General features: G+C 33.0%; 2 protein-coding genes across 3 annotated transcripts; one reads left to right on the forward strand and one right to left on the reverse strand.

Annotated features, from left to right (window-relative positions):
• The first annotated feature begins 1,650 nt into the window (after nucleotides 1–1,650).
• LOC105975554 (transcription factor HHO2) lies at nucleotides 1,651–5,166 on the forward strand. Its single transcript, XM_013000757.2, has 5 exons — nucleotides 1,651–1,964; nucleotides 2,193–2,422; nucleotides 2,525–2,927; nucleotides 4,398–4,474; nucleotides 4,636–5,166. The coding sequence occupies exons 1-5, from the start codon at nucleotides 1,652–1,654 to the stop codon at nucleotides 4,945–4,947; spliced, it is 1,335 nt and encodes a 444-aa protein (XP_012856211.2). The 5' UTR covers nucleotide 1,651; the 3' UTR covers nucleotides 4,948–5,166.
• Nucleotides 5,167–11,428: 6,262 nt separating this feature from the next.
• Nucleotides 11,429–14,948, reverse strand: ASL1 (ASYMMETRIC LEAVES 2-like 1). Of its 2 annotated transcripts, none has more exons than XM_088821605.1 (4): nucleotides 14,743–14,948; nucleotides 14,563–14,625; nucleotides 12,623–13,818; nucleotides 11,429–11,747 (listed from the first exon to the last, which is right to left on the reverse strand). In XM_088821605.1, the coding sequence occupies exon 3, from the start codon at nucleotides 13,781–13,783 to the stop codon at nucleotides 12,707–12,709; it is 1,077 nt and encodes a 358-aa protein (XP_088677731.1). In that variant the 5' UTR covers nucleotides 13,784–13,818; nucleotides 14,563–14,625; nucleotides 14,743–14,948; the 3' UTR covers nucleotides 11,429–11,747; nucleotides 12,623–12,706. The 2 variants fall into 2 exon arrangements, with proteins under 2 accessions (XP_088677731.1, XP_088677732.1); XM_088821606.1 differs by having other exon boundaries at nucleotides 14,563–14,626; nucleotides 14,746–14,798.
• Between the last annotated feature and the right edge of the window lie 560 nt (nucleotides 14,949–15,508).

A 15,508-nucleotide genomic window follows, 5' to 3' on the forward strand; every position in this document is an offset into this window, starting at 1 on the left:
TCAAATACTATACATAAGATCACTTGATTATCAAGAGCAATTCACACATTGAAACTAGTGTTGAATTGCCATGTTGAAATTGAACAATTTTATATTATTATTAGTATGTGATAATGGGATATTATTATCAAGATTAAATCTACACAAATTAAATATCACTAATTTTGGGATTTAAAAATGGGATCAAAAATTATATATGTAGCTTTCAATTTCATATAAAAAGTAACAAAATAAAAATTATAAATAATAATATATAAACATTTGTGGCTTAGTACCCTTATTACATAGGGCCGGGCCGGGTTAGATACACTATTTCTTTTTTTCCTTTTTTTCTGAGTGCGATCCGACCTGTATTGCTCTGTACGCTTACGGATAAACATGCCATGTATCACAGGTAATCGGCATTTATTTTTATTGCCGTTGTATATTTAAAATATACTAAAAACGGCTATAATTAAATCACGTGAGATTTGAGATAGGGTAAAACGGAGTGACAGCCAAAACGTGCAAAATTCAAAATTAATGCGGAATATGTCATTATAATTACTTGGCTTATCAACACAATCGAATCCGAAAATTTGGAAGGTAAATTGAAACTAATTTCATTAATGACTATTTGTATTGATCGAGTGAGATATATATTATGAATTAGTGAAAAAAGGTCTTAAAATAATTTATATTTCATGCATAAAATTATAAAAGGTGACTAGAAATTCAATAACTCATTGTCTTTGAGATAATCTAGAGATTATTCATTAATAAAAAGTTACAAGAAAGCTTCATTAATTCCTTCAATGAGAGCCACTCAACTATTAGCCATTTTATTCCTTTTTCCAAATTATTAATTTATTTATTTTGAGGGGACAAATTTTATTTAATTTGACCACCCAAATTCTCCTTTATTTTATTGTATCCATCCATTTGTTTCAAGGAATGAAACTTTAAAAATAAATAAATTTGATTATATCCCTTCAATTTTCCTGCATATCTATTGAATCGTCAATCATCAATGATAACTAGATTATGCACATAAATGCAATAATCCTATTCAACAAAGTTGAGATTAAAAATAAATAGAATAAAATAAACATATATAATCCTAGAAAAAGTGATTATCTTATGAAACTGATTTCTCTTTTTTAAATGGTTTGTTTGTTGGAAAAGTGAACCTAAAAAGTTACAAAGAATCTGATCTCTAATAAAATCAAACAAAGTTTCATTAATCCAAATAACCAAAGATTAACATGAGCAAAAATCAAATAATTAAATTATATTTCATTTTTTTTAATTGAGTTAAATCTTTTCTCAGTCCAAAAAGACATCTTTCTCCTCATCATATGCAGCGTGGACCAGCAAAAATACCCCCACTATCCCTACCCTTTTGGGAATCTTCAAAAATCATGTAATTAGAATCCAACCCCATGCGAAAAAAATATATTACAAAAGAACCCCAAAATTTGAATAGGCAAAAGAACACGCTTACCACATTACAAAAATTATGCGACGAGCCGAATGTGTGAATTCATAACATAGAACACATCGAATCTTTTTTTCTTTTTTTATTCGAGAAGAATCACTTGTCCCAAACTTTTTGTTATTTACATTTTTGCCCCGCTATCCTCCCACTCACCCTCACTGTACGCCTATATAAATGATTCTCCACCCACACCCTCTCCATGCATATTTATCTGGGCTGTGTAATAACAAAACCACACACACACACACACACACACACAGAATGGGTGAGAATTATTTGAAGCAAGTGAATGATTCTTCTTGTGATGGGGGATCAATTTTTTTAGCGAAGACCATTTCAGATATTCTGACAGAGTTGTCAATGATTCATGATTTTTCCAAGAAAATGTCGAAGCTTGATTTTTATGTCCACTCTTTTCAAGAAGAAATGAGAAAGATCCATGTTTTCCAACGCGAGCTTCCTCTCTCCATGCATCTCCTGAAAGATGGTATCTCTCTCTCTCTCTCTCTCTCTCTCTCTCTCTCTCTCTCTCTCTCTCTCTCTCTCTCTCTCTCTCTCTCTCTCTCTCTCTCTCTCTCTCTCTCTCTCTCTCTCTCTCTCTCTCTCTCTCTCTCTCTCTCTCTCTCTCTCTCTCTCTCTCTCTCTCCACCCTTGTATAATTTTTTTCATGATTTTTTTGTATGTTCATGGATTATTTAATTATTTGTTTATGAAGCAATTGAGAGATTGAAGAAGGAAAGTTTGAAGTGGGAGGAGAGAGAAAGGGTACCAGTGATGGAGGAGTTCATACCGCTGAAGAGTGAATCTTCTTACGATGAAGGAAGGGCAAAACCGTCAAATATCAGTCAACAAGAGGCGAAGAAATGGATGAGTTCTCTTCACCTCTGGATCACCCCTGTTCAGTACGAGGAAGACAACAATAATCAACACTCATCCTTCAAATCTGTATTCATTATTAACTCTTAATCTCTAATTAACCCCCCTAATTTTTTTTAATGAATCTGAATCTTATTTAATTTTTGTTGCCTTATTTGCCCTTGAGTTCAGAGGAACAAAGAAGAGGAATCCAGTGAGAGCCAGAGCATATTCAGGAACAGGGAGGGAGGGGCATTTTCGCCATTTAAGAAACCATCCGGTGTGGGTGTGGGTGTGGGAGTGACAATTAAGGAAGAGAAAAAGGCGGTGGCTGTTGTCAATCCAACGGTCCACGGAGGCGGCGGCGGCGGTTTAACGCTGTCGATTCCAGTGGAGGCTGACGTGGCAGAACATACGACGACAGCAGCTCAAGATTCGATTGTGAAAGATGCTCCTGATCAGGGTTTCATGATTAAGAAGACGAAACTGAAGGAACCGCACCAGGACGAACAGCAGAGGAAGCAGCGGCGCTGCTGGTCGCCGGAGCTCCACCGGGTCTTCATAGACGCGCTGCAGCAGCTCGGAGGCGCACAGGGTAAGTGTTTATTTTTAAACCCTTAATTAATTCTAATTTAATTCATCCCATTAAATTCAAATGAAATAATTAAGAAAAAAATCTAATGTGTATATTAATTGTGAAAATTTGTGAATTTGGTCATGTATATTGGCTCCTTATCAATTTAGTCCTCTTAAGTTGTCTTATTTCAATTTTACATGCAATAACTATGCAAAATTTAGCAATTTTAGTCATATTTCACTTGAACTCGAATTTTACCTGTTGTTAAATGATGTAGCAAACAAACTCGTCGATTTTTTATTTGTATGGACATTATAAAACACAAATGCTATCACATAATCAAAATTCTATTAAGCGCCCGTATTAAAATCCATGAAGTTTATGTCTAACTTCATAAAATTAAAAATTCATGCGAACATAGGACCAAAATTACTAAAATTTCAAAGTAATTGCATGGAAAACTAAAACATGAAAAATTAGAGGACTATATCCCTAAATAGACCAATATAGAGGACCAAAACTACAATTTTCGTATATTACTTCTCTTTACCCACATTTGGTTGCGAAAAACATTTGTCTAAAAATTAAGAGATTATTTATTTAACCTCGCTTCTCGCTCGTGCAACATATAAATGGATTTTCATAAAATTATTCAATCTTATTTTTTGCTTAATCCTTTTTAATTTGGCTTAATTCCACTTTGCACCCTTGAAATATACCATTTTGGCACTTTGCACCCTCGAAATAAATTAATAGCACTTTGCACCCTCGAAATACAATAAATCATGCATAATGCACCCCAAATGATTTTTTAAAGCTAAAAAATATAAATTTAATATTTGTAGTTATATTTTTTTAGGATGCCAAATGTCAAATATTTTTTTTATTCATCAATCATTTTGAAACTATAAAGTTCAAAATTAAAAATACATTCCATCAACATATTTAAAAATTATATTGTTTTATCAAAATAAAATATTTTACGAAAAAAAATCATTCAGCTATTACGTTATCAAGTTATCTGAAAATTATTTTTTCTTCCAAATATTTTCACCTAATATTTTACAAACAGTGACATAAAAGATCCACAATCGAATAATTTAGTGATAAGAGATTATTTTTTTAATTTTTCTTTTGTAAGATAATGTAGTTTTTTTTTAAATAATCCGGAGTAATTTTTATTTTTTCGCACTTTGTCCGCTCGAAATTAGGTTTGAGGTTCAAGAAAACAACAATTTTTTTTTTATTTTGTACCCCAAAAAGAAAAACACCAATGAAAAATAAAATTGCCTTTATTATTCAATTGAGGGTGCATTGTGAATGATTTATTGTGTTTTGAGGGTGCAAAGTGCTATTATTATTTTTCGAGGGTGCAAAGTGCCAAAATGGTATATTTCAAGGGTGCAAAGTGGAATTAAGCCTTTTTAATTTCTTAGTAACCAAACAAGTCCTTAATATAATAAACATTTGAGTGTGTCCATTTTGCAGTTGCCACACCTAAGCAGATTAGGGAAGTGATGAAAGTTGAAGGCCTCACAAATGATGAAGTCAAAAGCCACTTGCAGGTGTGTGTGTGTATATATACATGTATATATATATATATATATATATATATATATATATATATATATATATATATATATATATACATAATTGATTCAAATTTAATTAGGGCACATTTTTTTTCATGCAAAGTTTAATTTGTGTGTGTTATATATAAATAAAGAAATACAGGCTCCACGTAAGAAAGGTGCCGGATCCATCGTCTGCCCCGGCGGCCAGGATGAATATGATGGGAATAATCCCATGGTTCCGACAAGACTACGAACATGGAGAATCGTCCAATCGAGCAAAGACAAATTGTTTCTCACCGCAGCAACATTTGCGTGATGACATGGCAGGGGGATCCACGTCAGCTGCTCAAGTGGGGTCCGCTACAACTACCGAAGAAGGTGAAAGCATCGAAGAAGCCGATGAGGATGATCAGAAGTCGAAGAGCTGTAGCTGGAAGGGAAAATCGGCCGAGCACCCGTTTTAGGAGATTGAAAAAGAAAAAAACATGAGATCGATTTTTTTGCAGGTACAATTAACATAGGAGAAATCGAAATCATTTACCGAAAATTCGGATAATAAATCTGGATATTTTTATTGCGGAATTATCATCAAACTATTTTGGGAGTTTAAGTTTTTGTAGTATAAATTTTATGGTGAAAACTTAATTTATGGATTAAAGTTATATGGTTTGGTTTTGAAAGTTTATGTGGTTTGTTTGATATTGTTTTTTTCTTTTTCTTTTTTTTTTTTAACTTTTTTATTTAGTTGTTTATTTATTTAATAATAATTATTATAATCTAATGTTTTTGTTTACATCTTACTGTAGAGTTACATGTAATATCTATTTAAATCTAAGAGCATCTCCAACCGGACACCGTAACACCATTTTTTCATCTAATTTAGGTGTTTTTAGCCTCCCACCTAAAATTCATATATCACCATTACACCTAAAATTATAGAGATTTGGTTTTAGCCTCCAACCGTGGTCAACCCCCATATCACCAAATACTCAAATCCTATTTTTCCACCAAAATTTTTGGTGAAGAAATTTTCATCTCCCACCGGTTCACCATTTTCCTATTTTTTCCACCAAATCCTATTTTTCCTACCAAATATAGAGGTGAAAATAGGATTTGCCGTAATTAACACCATTTTATTAAGTACCATATAAAATGACGATTTTAACTAATTGCACCCGATTACCAACTTATTAGCATACTTATCGTAAATACATTGGTATTAATTATTAAATTAGTTTTTAAAATATAAATACATTTGTTATTATTAACAAAACATTAACTCTAAAAATATAAATATGCTTATTTTTAATTAATTTGTTTATTTTGTTGGTATCAACGTTTATTAGTTCGTTTCTTTACTTAACTAATACGCTAATTGCTATTAATAAAATACAATAAACAATAATAGAATAATTAACAAAACACACTTTAATTGATGAAATGCAGGACAGGACATTTAAATTGAAATACATAACTCATAAAATAACAAACAACATAACGTGATAACAAAACATGATAAACAATAACACAAATTATATAAATTTAAATCATAATAAACTGCTTATTTAAGTTCTCATGCCGTACTTAATAGTCTCTATTGTCATAGTTGTTGTCGTTTGGAGATTCCGGGACATAAACATCTTCATCGGTTCCTCCACTTCCCCATGTACTTAATAGTCTCTGTTTATGTATGATTTTATTATATTTAAAATAATTTGAGTTCATGTTATTTCTTGTTTAGACAATTTTTTAAGATTAATAACATAATTTTTAAATTATTTAGTTGAGAAAATTTATTACTTAGCATTGGTTCTATAATTAATATTTACGAAATAAAATTTTATAAAATTACGATTAACATTAGATTTATAGTTTTGGGGTATATATGGTGAAATGTTATTAGAGACCAAACCAAATTCCATTTCCTATAAGTGGTGAAATGGTGAAATATTATTATTTTAATATTTGGTCTAAATTTTGGTGATAGCCATTGGAGACCAAAACCACCATTTTTCCACTAAAAATGGTGGAAGAGTAAAATGGTGTGCTACCGGTGGGAGATGAACCAATTTTTTCACCACCATAAATAGGATTTGGTGAAAAAATGGTGAAACCGGTTGGAGATGCTCTAAGGCAAATTATGGCCGCCCATTAGTTATGGTTAAATTACGAAAAATCTCCTCATGTTTGTGTAATTCACATCCTTAACTATGTAAATTTATGGATATTAATCCGGTAAACCGAACCGAAATTTCGGTACGCCAACATTTCATACCGTTTACCAAACTATATATACAATTTGGTTCGGTAAATAACCGAATTACATAAATTTTATGTAAAAATATTGAAAAGGAAGGGGTGATGTAATTTCCTAAACAATAGGTTTTTTTTTTTCTCATAATTTGGTCGTATCTCATGGAGGTGACCATAATTTGCCCTAAAATCTATTTATCTGTTATTTAATTTATTTACGAACAAAGTCCAGATTGACCATGCAAATCAATGGGCTTAATAAATTGGGCCCATATAAATTTTTATCCAATACATATTCGGCCTGTTTTAAATGAAAGCCCAAAAATTGATTCAGGGATCTTTTCTCCAGGCCCATATTAAAATATATATAATCTCTCAATATTTTTCATATGTAGGTATTTCTAAATATATTATAAATATATAAAATATTGAAGGGAGGAAAAAAAAAAGCCCAACAAGGACAACCCAAAGATCAAAGTCCGGTTTCGGTAAAAGGGCACATAGAACCTTGACAAGGAGAAAGGCGTCTTTTAATCCTTAGTCCGGTTTCGGTAAAATTCAAGATACGGTTTCTAACTTGACCGTAATATCTACGTCAGGAAATCATTTCAGGTGTTGTAGGAACCGCGTCCAGTCGATGATCCTCAGCAAAAGATAAAGATTTGACGTCGTTCCTGCGACACTAGGAAATAAGGCTGACGTCGTAACACTGACGAACAAAGTTCGATCACCGATACAAATGGATGGATCAACTCATTGTCAAAGCTTTAAAACATTAGGATAGAGAAAACATATATTTTTTAAAATAAATATTGGCAAAATGATACTTTTGGTTTCCTTGTACAATGGGAAGTATATCTTTTATTTTTATTTTGTTTCTAGCTTTGAAATTAGGGATTTTTATGCAAAAGTCCCCAACCAAGCATGTTTATTATTCTAGGTTTAGGGGACATATCTCTTTTACCAATAAGCCCATCCCTTTAATATTTATTATAACTAAAGGAAACATTCATGTATATCCCAATATTACCCTCAACCATTTATACCCAATTCTTAATTGTAATCCAAATTAATCAATTTTGTCCATAAAAGTTCAATTTTGACCACAAAAATTCAATTTTGACTTTTTTTTGGAGTATAATTTAATATGCTCCAATTTCATCCTTAACTTAATTTAATCTCAATTTGACCCCAAATTTCACAAATTATTAAATTTTGACCCACAAATTTTTTTTTCAAAAAATATTTTTTTTTTCAAAAACTTTTTTTTTGCCGCCGGATTCCGGCGTTGACTTTTTTAATTTTTTTTTTTTTTTTTTTTTTTTTTTCTTTCTTCCGGATTTTTTCGCCGGTTTCCAGCGTTGACCGGCGGTCAACGCCGGTCTCCGGCGTTGACTTTTTTTTTTTTTTTTTTTTTTCTTTTTTCTTTTTTTTTTTCTTTTCTTTTCTTCCGGATTTTTTCGCCGGTTTCCGGCGGTCTCTTTTTTTAGTGTTTTTTTAAGTTTTTTGTTTTGTTTTGTTTGGTTTGTTTTGTTTTTTCCACGTCCGCCGCTAAACGTTGACCGTAATTGTGCTGTCACTGACAGTAAATTAACGTAATTATACTGTCAATGATAGTTAATTAACGTAATTGTACTGCCGTTGACATTACATTTATGTAATTGTGTTGCCGTTGACAGTAAATTAATGCAATATTATATTTTTTTATTTATTATTATTTTTTTTTATTTTTTTTTTATTTGTTGACAAGTCAACGTAATTATATTACTGTCGTTGACAGTAAAATAACTGTAAACACAATAATATTACTGTCAACAACATCAATATTATTATTTTTTTGTGGTGTTTGTATTAATATTACTGTCTATTATTGTAATATTACTGTAAACACAATAATATTACTGTGGTTGACGGTAATATTACTGTTTGTTATAGTAATATTCCTGTCAACCACATCAATATTATTCTTTTGTTTGGATATTTTGTTTGTTTGAGTTATTCACGGAGTAACGTAATAATATTACTGTCTACTATTGTAATATTACTGTTGCTATAGTAATATTACTGTTGCTATAGTAATATTACTGTCACTCACAGTAATATTAATTTCTTTTGGTTTTTTTTATTTTGTTTACATTTGTTGAACGGACAACATAGTAATATTACTTTATTATACAATAATAATGAATTTTGTTGTGTTAATATTAATGTGCTAGAGATTAATATAGCAATATCACTGTGTTAAACTATAGTTTAGTTATTTTTACTGTGTTTAACAGTAATATAGTTAATATTACTGTCATTCAAAGCAATATTGTTGTTTAAACGGAAAAAAAAGTTACAGAAAAAAAAATTAAAAAAAAAATAAAAAAAGTCAACGCCGGAGACTGGTGTTTACCGCCGGTCAACGCCGGAATCCGGAAAAAAAATCCGGAAGAAAAAAAAAAAAATAAAATAAAATAAAAAAAAAAAAATTAAAAGTCAACGCCGGAATCCGGAAAAAAAAATCCGGAAGAAAAAAAAATAAAAAAAAAAAAATAAATAAAAGTCAACGCCGGAGATTGGCGTTGACCGCCGGTCAACGCCGGAATCCGGAAAAAAAAAATCCGGAAGAAAAAAAAAAAAAAAAAAAAAAAAAAAAAGTCAACGCCGGAGACCGGCGTTGACCGCCGGTCAACGCCGGAATCCGGCGGAAAAAAAAGTTTTTGAAAAAAAAAATTTGTGAAAAAAAAAAGTTTTGGGTCAAAATTGAATAATTTGTGAAATTTGAGGTCAAATTGAAGTTAAATTAAGTTAAGGATGAAATTGGAGCATATAAAAGTAAGAGGGGTTATTTTAGTTCTTTACATAAATCTGGACCATGTGTGGACTTATTGGTAAAGGAGAATATTGTCTGGATCTCTTTATGAATAAGTTCCCACTGATGGGCTTATTTGTAATATGCCCTTGAAATTAATGTTGTTCTTTTATATATTGAAATCTTCTGCTCTCATATTTATCTGAATTTTATGTACGAAATAGATTTATAATTTAGAAAATAGTCTTTTTTTTTTTTTTTTTTTTAATTCACACTTTGTCACACTCATGTGACATGGGCCAGGTACCACCATTAAATGGTCACATACTATAGTCCAGATTGAAAGTGAAAGGAGGGCATTTATTGTGTGTTCAGATATATATATATATATATATATACTTCTTTTTGTCCCTGCCACAATCAAATAGTAGTTAGTCACTTAGGCAATTGTCATAAGGGCATCTCCTATCGATGGGGGCGGCTCCCCCGGGGCTCCCCGACCCCGACCCCGACCCCAACCCATTTTTTGTCCAACCGAACAATCTCTTTCTTCTAATTTTTTCCAACACCACTCTCACCATATAATAATAATAATAATAATAATAATAATAATAATAATAATAATAATAATAATAATAATAATAATAATAATAATAATAATAATAATTTCTTATTTTTTGGGCCAATTAAAATAAATAAAGAAAATATACAAAGAAAAAAAAGAAAAAAAAGAAAAATACTAAAATGAAAAGAAAAGAAAAAAAGAATTAATGTGGAAGAAAAAAAAAAAAAAAAAAAAATGGAACAAAGCCTCATACGTGAAACACACGTGAGGCACTGGAGAGTGAGAGCCCAGGGCTTCTCCCTGGGCTCAAATGACACCCCCAGCCACCCCAACCCCTCACCCCAGTCCCACCCCAGCTCCCACCCCTACTCATTAAACATATCAGCCCCTCCCCCACCCCACCCCAACCCCACACATAGGAGATGGCCTAAGGGCCACTGTCTTTTTTAAAAATTATTTTAAACAAATATACACGTAAGCATAATTTGTTTGAGTAGATAAACTTTAATTTGATGAGAATTCTTGTCACTTTATATTTCTAATATGTCATTAAATGTTAATTTTTTTTTCTGTTTTGACCTTGTTATTTGAATTCTCAAAATATTTAATCTCTTTCATAAATTATCAAATGATAAAGGTTATTTTAATTATTTTATATAATTGTACTAAAATCAAGCCACGTTTATTCGACTTCTAAATACTTGTGTCAAAGATGAAAAGAGATTAGTATGCCATTGTTAAGAGTTTCTTTTATCTTCCGCGGCACGTGCGGGTAAACATAAAACAAATGCCTATAGCATTATATTAGTAACGACTACTAGACTCGTTAAAAGGCCATTAGTCAATGATTTTCAGGTGATTTACTTAATTACGAAAATAAAAATAAAAAATAAAAAATAAAAAATAAAAAAATGAAGGTCAACCATCCAAATCAGCAACGAAATAACACCTCTCACATGGGAATCCCTATTTACCAACTCAAATCTCATCTTCTTGGACCGTACAATTTTTATAATGTTTGCTATTAAATTCTTGTCCATTGTCAACACGCACTCCCATACTAATTGCAACCATCAAGAACCAAAAAAGCCTATAAATTACCTCCAACTTTTTTAATTAATAAAATTAAGTAATACTATTAGTCTATTTTATCTTTACAACAAAATGAAATTATTAATATAGTGAAATATTAATATAGTTGGACTAGTACAATTCTATTAATATAGCGAAATATTAAATTATCAAATTAATAATTTAATATATTTTCATTCAATCGAAATTATAAAAACAAAATATTATTTAAGCGAGATTATTAATTATCAATAGTAACTTCGAAGAAAAGCAATAGTTAGTATAAAAAAAATGGAGAATGTACCGGCAAAAAGAAGTAACCTTTAGAATGTAAACGGAAAGAGAACAACTATTGTTTGAAATCAACGCTGCTCCTACGTTTTTTTTTTCAAATGTATTTTTCCTCCAGAAATTTGTCTTTTTCGAAGTTCCAAAAAAAAAAAAAAGAAAAAAAAAAACTGGTAATTACGTACAAGTGACAAAATTACAAGATTTGTTTCTCTCTCTATCCCGATCTGATGAGTCTTTCTCTCTCTCTTTCTTTTTCCTCGCTACGCTAATCTCCGCCCTAAGCTTTGCTGAAAATAGAATTCAAGTTATTATTATACATCTCCATACTATATGAAACAAGAAATATTATTCTATACAATTTCAATGCAACAGGACAAAGTTTTTCTACTATAATTATATATGTATATATACACGTTGACAAATTGATCAAACATGAGGGTTTCAGTATTTCAGATCTAGCTAGCATTAAAAATAGAATAATAATAATAACTTTAAAAAAAAATAATATTGTAATAAATTATGATGAGAAACGAAAAGGAGCATTCGTGTACAAAAAATATATTCAGGAGGTTATTTCACTATCTAGATGTGACATTTTGAGCATATTATTATAGACTAGGGCAAAATCCAGCAGAATCATAACAACACCCTATTGCTAATTCATTTTTCTTAGTGAATGTGGCCAGGCAGCATAGCATGTAGTGGGAAGAACTAGCTTTCTTTTAACAATTAATATACATATTTTTGACCCATTTATTACACAACTGCATCTCTCTCTCTCTCTCTCTCTGCAGAATAAAATATGCCTAAATATGGCTCCAAAAACTAGCATCCTCACTAAAATGCAAGAAAACAAAGAAAAAGTGAAATTAGGGTTCATAGGGTTTGCAAGAGTTATGATTACTGAATTTGTGACATGTCATCTAAAAGGGGCAGTGACAAGACAATAATTCTCATAGCCAACCCACCTGCTTGAAATTTAAACCAGGTAGTTAATTTTGTGCCTGCCTTTTCAATTAATGCAGTAAAGCCCTATTCATGTTACGTTACACAAGAACAATAATCACAAGAGACAAACCCCAATTCTTCCCCGGCATTAATAATGCGTGATCAAGATATTGACAAAAATTAATAAATAAATAAAGTAAGGGAAAGTAGTTACCTGGATGGAATATTTCCGTTTGATGAACAAAAGCTCGGAGGAAGATATATGGAAATTATGGAACCAATTACAAAAATTAATGATTTAAATGCTCCTGCCCTCCTCGCTCTTAGCTCTCATTGGCTGCTGCTGCTGTTGTGATTGTGTGGCATGCGTTTGAGCTGCTGCTGCTGCTAATTGGTGCTGCTGCTGCTGCTGTTGATGATGGTGAGCTGCAACGATATGTTGTTGTTGTTGCTGCAAAAGATCTTGCGGCTGAAGTTGAATCTGGTGTGGGTGATGAGAGAGCATGTGTGTTTGATTATGAGAGTGCTCTTGCTGCTGATGTTGAATCTGGTGATAAGGGATTGTTTCGTAAGCATTTCCAAGGGCTAACGACGGCTGCGCCGCCACTGGCGCCGCCGCCGTCACCATCTGGTTGAATCCGGTGGCTGTGACTGGACCACCCACTTCGTCGTCGTCAAACCCATTGTTGAACCTCACTAACTCACTGTGCTGCTGCTGCTGATGATGATGATTCTGTTGGTGCTCGAAGGTTCTCAGCATCTCCTGCTCTCTAGCGGCGGCGGCCGCCGCCATTGCTAACTGCTGCGCCTCAAGAAACTGCTGCTGTTGCTGTTGGTGGTGCTGGTGGTGGGGGTGGTGAGGGTCGCCGCCGCGAATCATGAGCTGGGCGGCACCGTGTGGGACCCCAGTCGGAGGGCCCATCATTTGCTGGACATTGTAGGGCACCATCTGGTAGGCGGCGGCGGCCGCCGCCGGGTTGAAGTTGGAGTGGTGTTGCAGGAAACCCTGGTTGTTCAACATGGGCATTAGGGCGGCGGGGCCGATGTAGGCGGAGAGTTCCTTCTTGGCGGAGTCCAACTCAATCTGGACTTGCTTCAGCCGCTGCTGGAGGATTGAGATTTGTCCCACGCAGCCGTACACCGGGTCGCGGAGGCGCTGCTCCGCCTCATACGCCAGCGAGTTAACGGCGTCCTCGCGGTGGGCGGCGTTCAGCTCGTTCAGCAGCTTGGCCACGTTGCTGGCGCCGAACACCTTGTGGACGTTGGTGAACTTCTGAGGATTATCCGGCGGAAAATACGGCGCGAACACGCACTCCTGCGTGCACTTCCGCCGGAGGCACTTGCACGCTGCACATGGGGAGTTTGACGACGACATTTTCTTCGTCTTCTTCTTCTTTAAAGCTTCTTCAACTGAAGAAGACAACACCATTATTTTTTATTATTATTATAATCAGTCAAACACACACAAAATTTTCATCAATGCGCCTCTGTGACTTTTTTTTTTTAACGTTACACTGAAATCTTGAAAAATGATTTAATTATATCGAAGAATATATATATAGAGATGCACATGCGTAAGAGATTTAAATAAAAATAAAATAAAAATAATTAGTACTATTTAATAGGGTTTGGTTCACCGATTAAAGAGAAGGGTTCTGAAGCAATTAAAGAGGAGAGCTGTTAAAGCCGACATGGAAAGTCAATAAACTCATTCTTAAAATCAAGTCACCGTTTTATATAAGGTAAGTTCAGAAGAATAAAATTAATTAAAAATTAAAAAAATTAAAAATTAAATGGAAAAGTTGGAGGAGATGAATAGATGATGATGATGGCGACGAAACATAGGGTTGATTATGAAAAGATTTTTGTTTCTCTCTCTTCTCTTTCTCTCTCTAAATCGAAATCAACTTGGAATGCAAGACAGACCTGGTTTAGTACTGAAGAATTTTCCAGATCCAAAAAAGGTAATTAAAATTAAAAAAATCAAAATTTAAAAATTAAAAAAAATCCGTATAATCTTTTCGTTACGCTGAATCAAAACGACGAGATCTTTCTCTGTCTTTGAAAAACCTAATCTCACATTCAAATCGACAAATCAAAAAAAAAAAATTGGGAAAAACAAACAATTTCAGAAAAAAAAAAAAATAATCATACCGTCTTCGATTAATTGAAGGAAACACTCGAAGAAATGACTCTCTCCGCGAGTGTTTACGACATCTGCAAAAAACGAAAAATAAATATATTTGAAGAAGAAAAAAAACACAGAAGAAAACTGCTACAGAACGGTTTGTTCGACGTGAAAAAAAAAAAATTGGAAGAACAAAAAAAACGAACCTTTTTTTTTTATCGGAGAGAGTGAAACCTAGGGTTTGAGTTCGATCCGATCTTCAGCTTTCGCGATCCCGAAACAACGAAATGGTTGAACAATTTAAAATTATATATAATATATATATATGAACTTTTGTATGGAAATTACAGACTGAGAAAGGGAGGAAACATATTGAATGAGAGAGAGAGAGAGAGAGAGAGAGAGAGATCATAACCGGAGGGCGGAGAGTCTACGTCATTTTTATATGTGTGTGCGTGCGTGTACGTGTGTGTGGGGTGCGCGCGTGTGTAAGTAATTTGTAAGTATATATGGTGTGTGTGTGTGTGTTGCATTTTTTATGGATTAATCTGGGCCGTGGGTGAGTTCAGTGAAAGCATGCTCTGACCGTTGGATTATAACGGTGGGTTAGGGTCCCTGTTAGCAATATTTTACTCTGAAGGAATGTTAAATGTATGCTCTGCGAGTTGCCTCATTGTCCCTCTGTGCTGTCTCTTACTCTGTTAATTTCCAAAACTGCCCCTTTTGTTGTTCACTTTAACGCCCTTATATTTCACTTATTTACAATTTTGGCATTGTTCTTTTTTTTTTAATTACTATTTTTTTTTTATCATGATATTATATGTGATAAACTTTTCTTTTAATAAAAATTACAATTGAATTTTATAACACACAACTAATAAAATTTGTTATTAGTTGTTTAGAACCGGTGATGGAGGTGATCGAGTTTGTACGAGTCGTTCTGCGTAACTGAATTATGAAATATCGTCCAAC

The sequence above is a fragment of the Erythranthe guttata genome, chromosome 8 (assembly GCF_056151865.1).
Source record: "Erythranthe guttata isolate IM_541 chromosome 8, IM_541, whole genome shotgun sequence".
Lineage (NCBI taxonomy): Eukaryota > Viridiplantae > Streptophyta > Magnoliopsida > Lamiales > Phrymaceae > Erythranthe > Erythranthe guttata.